Below are 15,906 nucleotides of genomic sequence, written 5' to 3' on the forward strand. Positions count from 1 at the left end.
CGTACATGGTGTGTTTGGCTTGTAAAAATCCCCCACGTCAGTGCCTGGTGCGCGGTTGGCGGGGGTGCCACACCATCAGCATATCATAATATCCCCTGTAATAATTTCTTGGAGGGGCACGTCCGCTCACTGTGGCCCCAAACCTCGTCGACAAGCCCGTTTCTTTTCCTCCACCGCATCCTCCAAACAGATAGACGTGGCAGCAAGGGCTGGAGTCGCCATGTCTCTTCAGGCCGTCAAGTATTCGCGAGGCCGCCTCGAGGTTCTCGACCAGCTCCGGCTGCCGCACGAGTTTCACTATGACAGCGTGGCGACGCGGGCCGAAGCCTTCGACAGCATCGCGAGCATGCGCGTTCGAGGTGCGCCGGCCATCGCCATCGTCGCCAGCCTAGGCCTCGCCGTCGAGCTTCACCACGGACCCGTCCCGGGAACGACGGCAGAGGAGGCCGTCTCTCACATCGACGAAGCCCTCGACTACCTCAAGACGAGCCGACCGACGGCCGTCGACCTCGGCAACGCCGTCGAACAGCTCAAGGCCCGTGTCCGCCTCTGCGGCGCCGGCGGCTCCAAGCAGGACGTCGTCGACGCCTTCATCGACGAGGCCGAGGCCATTCTCGAAAGGGACCTCCGGACGAACCTTGCCATCGGCGAGTTTGGCACCGCCTGGCTGCGGGCAAAGGCCGGCGCCTCCCCCGAGGCGACGGTCTCGGTCCTGACGCACTGCAACACGGGCTCGCTCGCCACCTCGGGCCACGGCACGGCCCTCGGCATCGTCCGCACCCTGCAGGCCGGCAAGCTTCTCCGTCACGTCTTCTGCACCGAGACCCGGCCGTACAACCAAGGCAGTCGGCTCACGGCCTTTGAGCTCGTCTACGAGGGCATCCCGAGCACCCTCATCACCGACTCCATGGCCGCCTCGCTGTTCGGCGGCAGAAAGTCCGACGTCAACATGGCCGCCGTCATCGTTGGCGCCGACCGCGTCGTGCGCAACGGGGACACGGCCAACAAGATTGGCACCTACCAGCTCGCCGTCGTTGCCAAGCACCACGGCGTCAAGTTCATCGTCGCCGCCCCGACGACGAGCATCGACCTCGAGACGCCGACGGGTGCCGGCATCAAGATCGAGGAGCGCCGGGCCGAAGAGTTGACGCAGGTGACGGGCGCCGTCGTCCGACCCGACGGCAGCGTCGACGAGGGCACCAAGGTGACGGTCGCCACGGCGGACCGGCGGATTGGCGTCTGGAACCCGGCCTTTGACGTTACGCCGGCCGAGCTCATCGACGCCATCGTCACGGAAAAGGGCGTGGTGGAACGGGGGCCGGACGGCAGCTTTGACTTTCGCCCCATCATGGCCGAGAGGTGGGCGGCCGTCGCGGGACAATGACAACGAGGCCGGGCGAGCTGCAAGGCATTTTTTGGCACGCCACTCGAGCGGACGCGTGGCGGTCCGGCGGGATGGCAGCACGCAACTACTCGTCGACCCTTTTTTATATAAGCACGCCAACCACCTCGCCCCTATTCCTTCAGGGCATGCAGGATGAGCTTCTTGTAGCCCTCGACGGCCGTCTCGAGATCGCCCACCGTCAGGTTCTCCCGCGCGCCGTGGGCGACGAGGATGTTTCCCGGACCGTACAGGTATCGCCTGTGGTCTCCGGCGAGGTTGGGGATGTCCGTGCCGTAATTGACGACGATGGTGTCGAATCCTGAGAGCACAGTCAGCACATTTTCCCCTCCACCACGCGGGCAAGGGGGGGTCGGAATACCGGCAACGTCGCAGCTGCACTCGACGGAACCGTAGCCGTGCGTGCAGTCGAGGTGAAAGGCGTCGGGGTCGACGTCGTTCAGGATGGCCTCGATCTTGCTCCGCACGAGATTCGACCCCGTCTTCTCGGGTCCGACGGCGACGCGCGCCGCCATCTTGACGAGGGCGTGCTCGGGAATGACGTTGCCGGCCACGCCGCCGTCGAAGCGACCGATGTTGAAGGTGGTGTTGCCGAAGAGCTCGGAGCTGCCGAGGTCGGCGTCGAGGATCTTGGCCAGGGCGCGCACCATGAGCTCGTTGGCCGACTTGCCCAGCCAAGGGTATCCGCTGTGGCCCGGGACGCCCTTGGCCGTCATCTCGCAGAACAGGCCGCCCTTGTGGCCGCACGCGAGCTTGTTCTCCGTCGGCTCGCCGAAGATGACGGCGCCGAAGCTCGGCGGCTGGTCCATGCGAGCGAGGGAATCGGAAAAGGTCCTCATGCCCTCGCCGCCCACCTCCTCGCCGACAACGAAGAGGAGCATGACGTCCTCGTCGCGGATCGCCTTGTCCCTGTGCAGGAGCTCGTCGAGCGCCAGGACCATGGCGGCGACGGAGCCTTTGGCGTCGACGCTGCCGCGGCCTCGGATCATCGTGCTCTCGTCGACGGGGCCGTCCTCGATGCCGTAAGGGATGTGGGGGGGGACGACGTCTATGTGGCTCGAGACGACGACCCGAGGGCTGTGCCGACCGCGGCCATGCCAGGCAAGAATGTTGAAGCGCTCGGGCCTGTCCGGTCTGCCTTTGGAGGATGCGACGGCCTGCAGGTCGACCGTGTATCCGCGGTCGGACAGGTAGCCTGCGAGGAAGTCCCCCACTGCATTCTCGTTGCCCGAGATTGACTCGATGTCGATAAGTGCCTTGTGCAGCTCGAGCAGGGCATCCCGATACGCGGGCGGGTTGCCCTTGGAGCTGCCAATGCTGGCACCGAAACGGACGCTGGAATCGGAGCGGGCATCGGACAGCAGCCGCTGCTCGGAGCAGAGCGCCCACGAGACGAGCGAGATGGCGGCTGCGATGGATGCCGTCCGCATGGCTCGACGAAGAGGTTATGTGAGGGAGGGGAGGGCGAGGAAGATGAAGTGTTGACGCTACATTCTTGAGGGTAGCAGGTATTAATACGAAGTGTAGGTAAGTAAGTACAGTAATACTTGCTCCGTACGGCGTGCTCCGTAACGTGGTACAACACCTGTAACACCTACCTAGCACGACCTAGCACTACCTAGGTAGTACTTAAGTACTTGTATTTAAGTACTGTACTTACAGTGGGTGTTAGTGTTACTACAACCACTTGACAAAAGTGATGGTTCAGTTTTGGCGGCGCTTCTCCTACAAAGTGAATCGACATTTTTGCCACCCAACTGTACCAAGGTACAGTTGTATTCTTGTGTGCAGGGCAAGTTTGCAAAGGCAGCTTTACTTCCTTAGCGCCGGTCGCTGCCGTGCCGTCATGTGCTTGTACTTGAGTGCTTGTATTATCCAAGTACAACTACTTACACCTTGGTACTATCACCCAGATACACAGGGCGGTCAGTGTTTGTAAGTACTTGCCCGGTACTTACTTACACCCCGAGTACAAGTATTGATACGGAGTCCAGTGCTCTGTACGGAGGACTTTACGGAGGACTTACATGGGCTTGGAGCACTTTGCTTCAATTCCTACATGTACACCTGCACGTACAGTAAGCTGTGCGTGCATGCAAGTAAGCTTGTACGCCGAATTAATTGATACTGTATCCGTATTATACTGGTTTCTACAATTGTCTGTGTACTCTCAAAATGTATGCATACCATACGAAGTGCAGAGTAAGCACATGTACACAGTAGTATCAATAATGTTCCTCCGCAAGGTGCTAACTAGGGTGCTGTAACGTCAGTATAAACGTACCGGTTTTGTTAAATATACCTCCTACCCTGCAGACAAGCGTACAGTGGGGTGGCAAAAATGTCCATTCAACTTGTAGGAGTAGCGCTACCAAGACTGAATCGTCACTTTTGTCAGGTGACTGTAGTATAGCTTCGTTTTTGTGCCACGTCCCCCCCCCCCCCTCCCCTCCCCTCCCCCCTTCCACAAATCAACTGCAGGCCGTACACAATATTGTAATGCCTGTATAAATATTGTACCGAGAAAGTGAAGCCAAAGGGACACATGTGGCATTCGTGGAGCGTGACCAAATCAATATGTCTTTCGTTTATCAGCGCATCGTAGCGATGTTACACGCTCTCGATGCTGTGCACCTCGCCTTCTTCAACGCTTCCGACGTAACGCAGCCCGCAAACTACCAACACGAAAACACCAATGACAAATTTCGACAGGCATTGCCGCTGTGGCCAGCGTTGGCCCAACATGTTTCTATCAATCAAGGCTTCGGATGCCCGACAATGTGCTCTACGAGAATCAGCAAAGGGCTTTATGAACGATTGCTGGCCTGGTGCGCTCTCTCTCCATGAGCAAATCAGCTTTGCTGGCTGACGCGACGCATCAGAATACTTGCTGAGATCCAAGACTTGGTAAAGGACCCCCGCGCCTGGTAAATTAGCTTGTCACTTGTCCTCCTCTATGAAATATTAAACTCTTCATCCTCGTCGCCTAACCAGAGAAATAATCATAATGCTCACAAGCTACAACCCTTCTTCATTCATCGAGCCGAAACCAAATCACCGTCATCAAAAACGTAGTTAACCATGCCAGTAACCTCTGAGATGCACCCCATGTTGCGTCAAAACTGCGCCATCGGGACGGAACACCATCCATCACTCGGCCACCTTGTCATCAAACGGCGTCAACCGCACCCTGGGGCTGGCTCGTTGCGGCTCGTCCTCCTCGTCGATGGCTCGGGCTGATGCCGGAGTAAAGTTTCGACCTCGTTTCGTTCCCTTGTCGGCCGAGCTCCTCCCCTCTGCCGAGCTTCCCCACGAAGCGCTCAGTGGGACTTCTTTCGTCAGATTGATGCAGGCGCCGACGTCGTCGCACTTGAAAGGCCCCGCCATCTCGCTGCTTTGGGTTTGCGGACTGCCGGCCCGGGAGGGCAGCGTCGTCGCGGGGACGCTGCTGCCCGGTGCCATGTACGTCTGCTGCGAGACGCGACGCACATCGACGTGATCCTGGCCCGGCAGTGCCGCCTGTGACGCGCCGACAGTTTGAAAACGAGTTTCCTTCCGAGACTTGACCTCCATCGCCGGCGTGTGGAAGCCGTGCTGCAGCTGCAACGGCATCGGCTGATTGAGCAGCGAGTTGGTCAGGGTGTTGGCCAGGTCCGACGGAATCGCCGAGTTATGCAGGAGCAGGGGAAATGGCAGACCTGGCTTCTCCGTCAGCCGCACGCACCGATGACCAGAACGGGGCGTCCGCACCATCCTGCTCGTAGCCGCCGCAGCCACCCGTGGTGGGCGTGTTCGTCGGCACCTTGAGATGGTTGGCTTGCGCGTCCTCGTCCAGCTTCATCCCCATTGTCAAGTCCGTCCCCGGCTGCTCCCCGGAGCCGTTCGACATGTAATCTGGCATGCTTATGTCCGTGCTCGCCTTCCGAGCGCCGCGACCCTGAACGACGTGATAGTCCCGGCCCAGGTTGGCAGTGCCCATGCCCGCCATCCACAGGTAGGAATTTGCTTCCCCAAAGGGATCCGTCATGTTGGCGGCGTACGGCAGCGTGCTGAAAGCGGGCTGCGTGACGGATCGTCGGCTTCCGAGCAGCGAGGCGGCGTTCATGCTTCCCGGTGCTGCCGGCAGGGAATAGCCGGCAAGGTTATGCAGGAGACTGTTTCGTCGACTTGGAGAGTGTGCGTGCGACTCCGAGTCCACCGACGGATACGACGAAACCGGCATCGAGGAGGCGATCGGGGGTCGTCGCCACAGAGAAGGATTCGGCCATGCGATCGATGAGGTTTCTAGAATTTCTACACACGTCAGCGCCTTCTCCATCAACGGCACCCTGGCATACCTAGCGGCGCGTGCTGGAAAGAAAAGGCGACAATGTTCTTGACCCGCTCAAACGGCATCGAGAGTGAGTCTCGGGGAAAGCCTTCGCTGAGCACAACCTTGATGCGGCCAAGGTCATCGCCGGCGTTCCATTTCCTTTGCTGGAGTAGCTCATGTCGAAACGTGGGAAATCTGAGGAAGCCGAGATCGCCGTTCTTGAGAAATTCTACTCCCAGTGAGCACTCGCCATTGGGGCATGCTGACGCGTGCGACGGAGCAACCACCGACCGAAGCCATGTGCAATCACATGAGGCCATTCCGTCTTTTGGTCAAGAATGATCGATCTGCTCGCGTCAGCTTCGACGGCCGAGAGAAATTTCTTGGAAAAAACACGCACGCCACCAGCCTACCGTCGATGAACACCCTCGTCTCGTATTTGGCCGTTTCGGCAAACTGGCTGTACGTCCTCGTGAATTGACTCACGACTGGATCAACCGACCACGAGTGAACCGAGACCTGGAAAGGTGTTCCCGAGGGCAGGCTGGGCACAAAGCAGGAGACGGTCGGGACGCCAAGCAAGCCGTTGGTGTGAGAAAATTCTATCCTCGTCATTAACGGCAGATGACGGAGACGTCCTTTTTTTTTTTGCATACCGGCATCGTGGACGGCGTGGCAGGCCACTTTGAATTCCTTTACCGGCACCTTGCAATCTCTGGGAAAAAGGAGAATGTCCCAGTCATCGTAGCGCATCGTAGCGGCTGACGTCTAATTCGAGTCGTAGAGCAGAGCCTGTTTGGAGATGATCCGTTTCGTCGAAGCAAGAGCTCTGTGGTTCGAGGCGGCGGAGCGTCGTGGTGAGGTAGGCACCCGATCAAAGCCAGGCTCGCCGAAGATGTCTCTCGTGAATCTGCCGGCACCGAAAAACATGAAAGGTGCAGAGTGCGAAGGCGGTAATGAATATAGGCGATGCCGGCGTTGGAGAGAGCTGCGAAAGATGCCGCGGCAACCGCATATGCTTGACTCTCAGCAAACAGGGGTGGACCGGCAGGCGCCTGTCGAGCGTGATTCACGGCAATATTCTTGAAGCCAGAACGAGATTGGATGATGATTCGGCGGCAGGAAACAGTCAACAGCCGACCGCTGATCCCGACAGTTGCTTCGTTGGCCACTTCGATGGTGGAGCTCTGGTTGGCATCGGTTCTTTCCATCGGAAACTGCTCATTGCACAAGCTGCCAGCAGCCAGGACGTAAGCGAAACGAGCTAGCCAGAAAGGACTCTCGCAGCGGTTTATCCCCTCCACCGGTCACTGAATGGTTTCCGTAGGCACCCAGGGTTGCCGCTGCCGACGGGCAAGGCAAGTTGTGCATACCTTCGTTCGTGTCCGCAGCCGACTTCATCACACACGTCGGCCAAGCAAGAGGCATGAATGCCGCTAATGAACATAGGAGACTCGATTCTGCGTTACGGAGGGTGGGTGTCCACTAGCCTCCCCTTCTCTACTAGGCCTGGTCGCCTTGTCGCCTTCTCGCCTTCCATCCCATCCATGACTCGATCTGTCGTGTTCGACGACCGTCGAGCCATTCGCCATTCTTCCATTCTTACATGCCACGCCAAGTTTGTACATGTACGCTTGCATTCTGACCCCTTCATGGCTCCTCATCTCCTTCCATCCGTGCCTATTGAGCGTCAGTCACGGCACATGCCATCATGTCATTGCTGCGCGAGGATACCTACCCTCACTGCCCCCGGGCCTCCCAGCTCCCGTTCTAGCCCGCCCTCGAATTCTCTCGGGAACGAGGGCTTGTCAGGGTACTTCATGTATACAACGCCGGATACGCCGAGGAAGACGGCAATGAATGTGCCGATCATGACCAAGCCGGGGCCGGTTGTCGTCCAGGTGTACTCCCACGGGGAGAACATGCCGAGAACGTCGTTGTCTTCATGCACGGGCTCGCCAAAGTTTCGTCGCTCTTGCGGGTCCCACCAGTTGCCGTACGGGTCGCGGAACTGGCGCTTGATGCGCGGAGGGTTGATGTAGCCACCGTTCTGCCTTCCCGTCAATCTTTGTCTGACCCCTTCACCGTCAACCACCAGCACCAACCATTTCTGGGTCTTCGGCCTCGCTGAGAACCTGCCGATCGGGGTATTTTCCGTCAAGGACTCTCTTGTCGCTGTATGACGACGGGAGGAAGGTTCGTCGCTGCACCATCGGCAACCGAGTCGTCGCGATGCCGTTGCGCAGGGCCGACGCCCGCGCGAATCGTACAGGAAGCATCTGCGTGCGTCAACGTGAGTGATCCGCATCTGAACACTACCGCAGCTTGGTATTGAGGCTCACCTGAGCGGGTTGCGGTGTCGTGGCGCCCGATTGCTGAACAATGCGTCGATCGTCCAAGCTCCGTCGTGTGCCGTGAGGTCGTCTCGGGAGATGATGGAAATCACTGCCTCAGGCACCAACCCATGCTGATCTCCCGCCCTGCCATTGGACCAAGTCTGACTAAACCAAGCTGGCTCGGTACGTACCCCTTACCAGTCCTCCCCCATGTCACCAGTTTGCCTTCCTTCAATTTCTCCTGCCAAAAAGTTTTGCTGACGACACGCTTTTCACACACAAAAACCGTCGCCGGCCTCGCCACAGGCGTCTGATGATGTGCAGACTTTGTATGAGTACTTGCTGAAGCGCTGCGAATCCATAGACCTAATTTCCGCCCTGCCAATGTTTGCCTCATCGAGATCTCGCCCTCAGCGTCTCCTGGCTCCACCTTGCTATGATGCCCGAGACCGCGTCGGTCGACAACGTCGAGCATCCTGCGGCTTCCGATTCTTCCAGCGACGATCTCACGCCACCTCCAGATGACGTGTCCGAAACCGGATTGTCGATATTCGATGGCTTTGCCGAGCTTGATTCGTCGCAAGACGCCGGTGCCGACGCGCCCCGGACGAATGGATACGTGTCAGAGCTGAACGGCGATGACGCCGATGAGCGTCCAGCAAAGAGGAGGAGAACTCAGGACGCGACTCCTCCTCCTTTGGCGCGAAAACCTAAGCTCGAGTCGCCCCCTTGGAAGAGGATCGAAGCTGAGGGGCCGACGTCCTACACGGAGAATGGCCGCCGCAAGTCTGGGCGAATCAACACCCTTCCTTCAGAACGCCCAACTCCGGTCAAGAGACGAGCGATGAGGCATTCTGTGGGGAGTGATGGAAGCGCGTTGAAAAAGCTGGAAGCACCCGTCTCGAAGCTCAAGTCAGCTCCCAGGGACAGGTTGCAAGCTCTGAACAAGAAGGCGTCGACCCCCAAACTTGCATCGAAGAAATCAGCTCCCGAACTCAGATCCTCGACTCGCCCTCGTCGGCGCTCCCCTTCACCGCAGACCCCAGCATCGCGTCATTCGACTCGACCTCGAAGAGCTTCCCGCTTCGCCGACTCCGAAACGAAGGCTAGTCACGAGACCAGGCAGGGCCACTACCCGGGCTACCGCCGCACACCATGGGGCAAACTGATACCTCGTGACATCCCACTCGTGCACCCCGACCAGGTGCGCAAGCGGCCGAAGCTTGGCGTCAGTTTTGAAGACTTTTGGGCTCGCGCAGGCGGTATTCCCGTCGAGGAGGGCGGCCTCCAAGCGTCCGAGGACGGGCCTCCATACACGGATGAGCTCGCACAAAAGGAGGCGCGGCTGATCCTGCGGGTTGAGCATCAGACCGAACCAGGTGGCCTGCTGTCGCAAGAACGCTGTTCCCTCTTCGCACCCGAAGAAGCGGAGGAACCGCCGCGACAATGGGCTCGCCAGGATCATCTGGTCAAGGCCATGGCCAACTTTCGCAGGCTCCTGCTGGCGGAGCAGCAACGACATCGGTCCACAGCCAAGAAGCTCGCCGACGCATGCCGTGAAGAGTGGCTTCGACGCCAACCGAAATCGGTCGAGGAAATCGAGGCCGAGGAGAGGCAGAGATGGCTGCTGCGATACAGGCTCGTTGTCAGGGTTCTCCTCGGGACATGGGAAAATGTCAAGGCTCAGGTCAACCGACAGCGATTGGAGCAGTGGCAGGCAGAAGAGCAGCGGCGCGTCAAGGCGGCGTTGAACGAGGCCGTCAGCCTCTCCGAACAGAAGCTGCAAGCCCGCCAGGGAGGGTTGGATTCGGAAATCCCATCCGACGAGGACGGCTTCGGCGACTTGAGCGATAGCGGTAGCGCTGGAAGCGACAATGATTCAGGTCTCGTCTCGGACGATAGCGACGGTCCGGATGTCGACAGCGACAACATGTCAAGCACGGACGACGACGAGGTCGACGAGAAAGATGCTGCCGACGAGGGTCTGACGCAAGAGCAACTACAGGCCAAATACGCGCATCTCCCAGAGTTGGAAGCGAGAGAGGACGAGACGACGACGACAGACGCTGCCATGGATGCCGAGGTCGATACAAGCGACGAGTCCGTCGACATGGATGATGACCTCGAGTCGAGTGACGGTGAGGGAGACGAAGACGACGAAGACGAGTCGGAGGAAGGGTCCGATGAGGAGGCGGGGACCTTGCTGGGTCTGTTTTTCGGCAAGTCGGAATTGAGGAAGATGCAGGAAGAGTCGAGAGAAACCATGCCATCACACGGGGACGACGCCGAAATGCCCCAGGGGCCTGACCCCGACCCGATGTACATGGATGGAGAGATCGACGACGACGACGACGCCATGTCACTCGTTCGCATGCCAGAATCCCCCGACGCAGATTCGACCGACGACAAGCACGGTTCCACGCCGGGAATGGAAGCGTCCAAAGCAACCTCGGCGGACGGCAATGTGGAAAGGCCAGAGAGCGACCATGGCGAAGGTGATCGGCGACCAGATGATCAAGCCGAAAAGGTCGCAGACGTGCCCGCTCCAGACGCTGCGATGGCAGATGTTGCTCCCGACGACCCGGACGTGGAGGATGCAACTGAGAGGCCAGCCAGTCCCATGACGGAGCCGGCCACGAACCCTCCAAGCCTGGGCCGTAGCCAGTCTCCGCCGACGCCAGATACTCGGCCGTCGGAGATGGACACGTCCATGACGGACTTGGCGGTGGCCGAAGCCGTCAACTCACCTTCAGTGCCTTCCCACCAGACCGCCATCCCTTTCCTCCTGCGCGGAACGTTGCGCGAGTATCAGCATCACGGGCTCGACTGGCTCGCCGGACTATACGCCAACAATACCAACGGCATTCTCGCCGACGAGATGGGCCTCGGCAAAACCATCCAGACCATCGCTCTGCTCGCCCATCTAGCTTGCCACCACGAAGTGTGGGGGCCGCATCTTGTGATCGTGCCGACCAGCGTGATGCTGAACTGGGAGATGGAGTTTAAAAAGTGGTGTCCGGGGTTCAAGATATTGGCCTACTACGGCTCGCAAGAGGAACGAAAGCGGAAGCGACAGGGCTGGAACAACGACGACATCTGGAACGTCTGCATCACGTCCTACCAGCTCGTCCTGCAGGATCAGCAAGTGTTCAGGAGGCGACGATGGCACTACATGATTCTCGACGAGGCGCACAACATCAAAAACTTCAAGTCCCAGCGATGGCAGACGCTGCTGGGCTTCAACACGCGGGCCCGCCTTCTGCTTACCGGCACGCCGCTGCAGAACAACCTGACCGAGCTGTGGTCGCTCCTCTTCTTCTTGATGCCGGCCGAGAACGGCGTGGGCGGCTTCGCCGATCTGCAGGAGTTCCAGGATTGGTTCCACCGGCCGGAGACGCAGATTCTGGAGAGCGGCAGGGAGCAGATGGACGACGAGGCCAAGGCCATCATTTCCAAGCTGCACAAGGTTCTCCGACCGTACCTGCTCCGCCGTCTCAAGGCCGACGTGGAGAAGCAGATGCCGGCCAAGTACGAGCACGTCGAGTTCTGCCGACTGTCGAAGCGGCAGCGCGAGCTGTACGACGGCTTCCTCTCGCGAAACGACACCAAGGAGACGCTGGCGTCGGGCAACTACATGTCCATCATCAACTGCCTCATGCAGCTGCGCAAGGTGTGCAACCACCCGGACCTGTTCGTCGACCGGCCCATCATGACCTCGTTCCGCATGTCGTCGTCGGTGGCGGCCAACTACGAGACGGCCGAACGCAGGGTCCGCGGGCTTCTGGCGACGACGCCGATGTCGGAGGTCAGCCTCGGCTTCCTGAACCTCGTGCCGACGGAGCACGAGCGGTTCTCGACGATGGAAGCGGATCGCATCGCCCAGCTGAGCTCGCACAGGGCGCTGATGGACCTCCGGGAAGTGCAAAAGCGCAGGGCGCAGAGCTCGTACATGAACCTCGACCCGTCGACGGCCGAGTCCACCATGATGTACCTCGAGGCGGCGGCTCGCTGGGGCCGCTTCGAGGAGCTGCAGCACTGCGTCTACCTCAACGCGCTGCGGCGGCAGCAGAAGCCCATCTACGGCAAGAACGTCGTCGACCTGCTGACGATCGAGGCGCATCGACGGCCGTGCCGTCCCCGTCCCAAGGTGCCGCGGAAGGTCATGGCTTGGTTCGAGGACGACTCGACGCTGATTCGGGCGATGATGCCGAGCCTCCTCCAGCGCGCCGATCAGCTGAAGACGACCATGGAAAAATTCTCGTGCGCGACGCCGGCGGTGGTGACGCGAGATCTCGAGTGCTACCTGCTGGGCCGCAAAGGCGTCGAGGCCTTCACCGAGGAGGACCTGAGGCTATCGGCTCCCGTTCGATGGGCGCCCTTCATGCCCAAGGAAGCGCCGGCCGACCCCTGGCACGAGGCGCGGATGAGGCTCAGCATCCAGTTTCCCGACAAGCGACTCCTCCAGTACGACTGCGGCAAGCTTCAGGTGCTCGACAAGCTGCTCCGCAAGCTGCAGGCGGGCGGGCACCGAGCGCTCATCTTCACGCAGATGACCAAGGTGCTCGACATCCTGGAGCTCTTCCTCAACATCCACGGGCACAAGTACCTGCGGCTGGACGGCGCGACCAAGGTGGAGCAGCGTCAGATCTTGACGGACCGGTTCAACAACGACACGCGCATCCTCTGCTTCATCCTGTCGACGCGGTCGGGCGGGCTGGGCATCAACCTCACGGGCGCCGACACGGTCATCTTCTACGACCAGGATTGGAACCCGGCGATGGACAAGCAGTGCCAGGACCGATGCCACCGAATCGGGCAGACGCGCGACGTGCACATCTACCGGCTCGTCTCGGAGCACACCATCGAGGCCAACATCCTGCGCAAGGCGTCGCAGAAGCAGATGCTCGACGACGTCGTCATCCAGGAAGGAGAGTTCACGACGGACCGCCTCCACCGGATGTCGGTCCGGGACGCGCTCGAAGACAAGGTCGACTTTACGAGCGAAGGCCTCTCGGCGGCCGACGCGGCGCTCGACCGCGTGCTGGGCGGCCCCGACGGCGGCCACGACCAGCGCGTCGGGCGGGTGCTCGAGCAGGCCGAGGACAGGGAGGACGTCGCCGCCGCTCGCGTGGCCGAGAAGGAGATCCAAGCCGACGAGGCCGACTTTACCGAGAGACCGAACGGGCCGGCGTCGGGGGCGTCGACGACACGGCAAGGGACGCCGGCCAAGTCGGCGCCCGAGAGCGAGTCGGCCGAGGCTGACGAATCGGTCGAGCACAACGCCTGGGGGGGCAGGGTTCGCAACATTGACGAGTACATGCTGGCCGTCATGGCCGAGGAGCTCAAAGGGACGAAGCTCGAGCTGCCGAGGGACAAGAAGAAGGGGAAAAAGAAGGGGAAAGACAGTCGGAAGCGGTAGAGAAGCGACCTCCCTGCGCAACCAAGCAACGGCCCGTCCTTTGACCATGGCTGGTGGCAGGCAAGAGGTGCATTGGAGGTGCATTGGAGGTGCATCGGAGGTGCATCGGAGGTTCATGTACTATTAGCATTATCGGGGCATGCATGGCACGAGACAGATCGGTTTCCTTGTGCTGAGAAAAGGCACAAGAGTTTTGGACCGTCGCTCGCAACAAGGCGCAACGGGAATGTCGAATGGCAGTTTTGGTTGCAGCCCGCTTCTTCTTGCCATGATGACGGTTTGTGAACAGAAGCTGAAGTTGGTGATGGGTTGATGCACCAGGTATTCCATACGGGGATTGAATGGCGATCGGATGTCACATGACGACGGGGAAGAGGGGAGGGGAAGGGTAAGTCAGCCGCCGACTACTTTCTACTGCATTGCATGTGCGGGCCAGAACGTGCACGACGCAGCTTGGAAGGTGACAGGCGACTCGAAGAATCCAAAGCCGCTCCTCTTCGTCATCCCAGCGGCCTGCTCATCCGTCTTGTCGAGCCGCCGACGAATGATGCAAAATGATCAAGCCTGACGAGCGGCTTTGGTCTGGCTCCGGAGTCTTGCTAACGGGAGGACCATACACGTGGCACGTCACAGACTTTGACCGGCGAAGACATTTCTCGGTAACCTACGACCCCCCAACCCCCGTGCAAGATGTTGAGGAAACAGAGGAGATATGCATGGCGCAGCTCCGGAAACACATCGATGGCCTCGAGGATGACGTCTACGGAATCCGCTTCACCGACGTGTCGGGGCCCATTACGACATGCACAGACTGGAAGGACGACGTGACTGGATATGTCAACTGCCATCCACTGTCCGCATTGGAGCACTCCTTTGCCATCAAGACGATTTACGTGGCGAGCTTGACCGAGCTGGACCGTTTGGGGCCTCAAGTCGATCTCGTGTCGTATCGAGGAACACCAGCCGTCGGTGCAGCTCCGACGGAGACGAAAGCGGTGTTCAAGTACTGGTTCATGGAGAACGGCATGTTCAGGACTTGGTATGAGCTGAACAGCTGGAGTCGACTGCCTCGAGACCACCCGCACATTGTCCCATTCGACGCCGTCGTGCTCAACAACATCACGGGAGGCATCGTCGGCTTCACCTCGCTGTTCGTCCCCGGTGGCACCTTGGAGGATAACAATGCCACCAAACGTCGATTCCGCCTCGAATGGCTTCGCCAGCTCCTATCGGTGGTGGATGATTTGAACTACGTGTACGGCACGATGCACCAAGACATCGCCCCGCGAAACCTAGTGATTGACCAACACGGCAATCTTCAAATCTTCGACTTCAACTACTCCATCATGATCGACAAGCATTACACGGTCGACCGGGACGACCTGAAGGGTGTCATCTTTACCTTGTATGAGATGATCACGCTGGACAAGCATTTCCGTGACCTGCCGCACGAGCAGCAGGATGCCGAAGCGGTGCTGCGGCTGGAGTGGACCAAACACCCTGATGTAATGCTAGACAATGATGTCACGGCCTTTCGGCAAGTCCTGGAAGCGTGGGTGAAGAAACGAAAGGGCCGAGAGTTCACGATGGCGGAAACATGGGTGCAGTGGCCGTGGATGCCCAACCCGCCAGCAGTGCTGGTGCCGACGTATGGGGACGGCAGAACAGTGACGGGAACGGAGACGAAATCCGTTCCCATCCTGATCCGTCAACAACTGATCGAGCTGAAGCAACCGTATTGGAAGTGGGAGAGGCCAGCAAGCTATCGGCTGAGGGATGCCCTCGGCGAGGGAGACGAATGTCAGGCCAACGGCGGCGTGCCGGGAGAGGTGAAATAATGACCATTGTCTTGCCGCCCGCTCTGTTTTGTCCAGCAGAAGCTGCCTTTGCCAGGATTGCACACCGGTGCTGACGATGCCATGGACGGGCATGCCTTGACGCGACGGCCCCGACAGCATCAGGCTGTGCTGTGTGCTGTGTTGCACGATGCATTCCGGTGGACACTTTGGTAGGTGCAGAATTCCACCAACCAATAATACCTATTGCTCCTTGAAGCACGTTGTATTGGCACTAGCATGAGTGCTGTATTACAGAGGCAAGCAGCGAAGCAGCACAGCTGGTACAATCACTTGACAAAATTGACCATTCAGTTTTGGTAGCGCTACCCCTAAAAATCGAATCGACATTTTTGCCACCCCACTGTAGCTTGCGGGGGGATGGGCGGGGCATAGCAGTCGTGAGCCTGATCGTCTGAAGGGAAGCCCCGAGTCTGCATCGCAATTAGTTGGGTCAGCTGTATGCACAGTGCTGTACAGCACTATCGTCATATTAATTACAGCACTGTGCACTTGCGCAAGTGCGTACTGATGTAGCAGTACTTGCAAATCAAATACTGTATCCACAAGTACTCCGTAAGTACTCGTAAGCAGAGTGACCT

The 15,906-nt window shown here is 59.3% G+C and overlaps 6 protein-coding genes across 6 annotated transcripts; 3 read left to right on the plus strand and 3 right to left on the minus strand.

The window, feature by feature from the left end:
• Nucleotides 1-220: 220 nt before the first annotated feature.
• On the plus strand, nucleotides 221-1,384 carry DCS_08059 (uncharacterized protein; the record flags this gene model as incomplete). The annotated part of the gene is made up of 1 exon (XM_040805341.1): nucleotides 221-1,384. The coding sequence occupies one exon, from the start codon at nucleotides 221-223 to the stop codon at nucleotides 1,382-1,384; it is 1,164 nt and encodes a 387-aa protein (XP_040655445.1).
• Nucleotides 1,385-1,515: 131 nt separating this feature from the next.
• Nucleotides 1,516-2,832, minus strand: DCS_08060 (acetylornithine deacetylase; the record flags this gene model as incomplete). Its single annotated transcript, XM_040805342.1, has 1 exon — nucleotides 1,516-2,832. The coding sequence occupies one exon, from the start codon at nucleotides 2,830-2,832 to the stop codon at nucleotides 1,516-1,518; it is 1,317 nt and encodes a 438-aa protein (XP_040655446.1).
• A 1,720-nt stretch (nucleotides 2,833-4,552) lies between these two features.
• On the minus strand, nucleotides 4,553-6,467 carry DCS_08061 (NADH dehydrogenase -like protein; the record flags this gene model as incomplete). The annotated part of the gene is made up of 6 exons (XM_040805343.1): nucleotides 4,553-5,100; nucleotides 5,153-5,686; nucleotides 5,740-5,943; nucleotides 6,006-6,061; nucleotides 6,115-6,316; nucleotides 6,371-6,467. The coding sequence occupies 6 exons, from the start codon at nucleotides 6,465-6,467 to the stop codon at nucleotides 4,553-4,555; spliced, it is 1,641 nt and encodes a 546-aa protein (XP_040655447.1).
• An 897-nt stretch (nucleotides 6,468-7,364) lies between these two features.
• On the minus strand, nucleotides 7,365-7,993 carry DCS_08062 (uncharacterized protein; the record flags this gene model as incomplete). The annotated part of the gene is made up of 3 exons (XM_040805344.1): nucleotides 7,365-7,394; nucleotides 7,453-7,764; nucleotides 7,820-7,993. 3 exons carry the CDS (start codon nucleotides 7,991-7,993, stop codon nucleotides 7,365-7,367), a joined length of 516 nt encoding a protein of 171 aa, XP_040655448.1.
• A 493-nt stretch (nucleotides 7,994-8,486) lies between these two features.
• On the plus strand, nucleotides 8,487-13,469 carry DCS_08063 (helicase SWR1; the record flags this gene model as incomplete). Its single annotated transcript, XM_040805345.1, has 1 exon — nucleotides 8,487-13,469. One exon carries the CDS (start codon nucleotides 8,487-8,489, stop codon nucleotides 13,467-13,469), a length of 4,983 nt encoding a protein of 1,660 aa, XP_040655449.1.
• Nucleotides 13,470-14,023: 554 nt separating this feature from the next.
• DCS_08064 (serine/threonine protein kinase) lies at nucleotides 14,024-15,307 on the plus strand (the record flags this gene model as incomplete). The annotated part of the gene is made up of 1 exon (XM_040805346.1): nucleotides 14,024-15,307. One exon carries the CDS (start codon nucleotides 14,024-14,026, stop codon nucleotides 15,305-15,307), a length of 1,284 nt encoding a protein of 427 aa, XP_040655450.1.
• Nucleotides 15,308-15,906: the final 599 nt, after the last annotated feature.

Source organism: Drechmeria coniospora, chromosome 03 (assembly GCF_001625195.1).
Source record: "Drechmeria coniospora strain ARSEF 6962 chromosome 03, whole genome shotgun sequence".
NCBI classification, from domain to species: domain Eukaryota; kingdom Fungi; phylum Ascomycota; class Sordariomycetes; order Hypocreales; family Ophiocordycipitaceae; genus Drechmeria; species Drechmeria coniospora.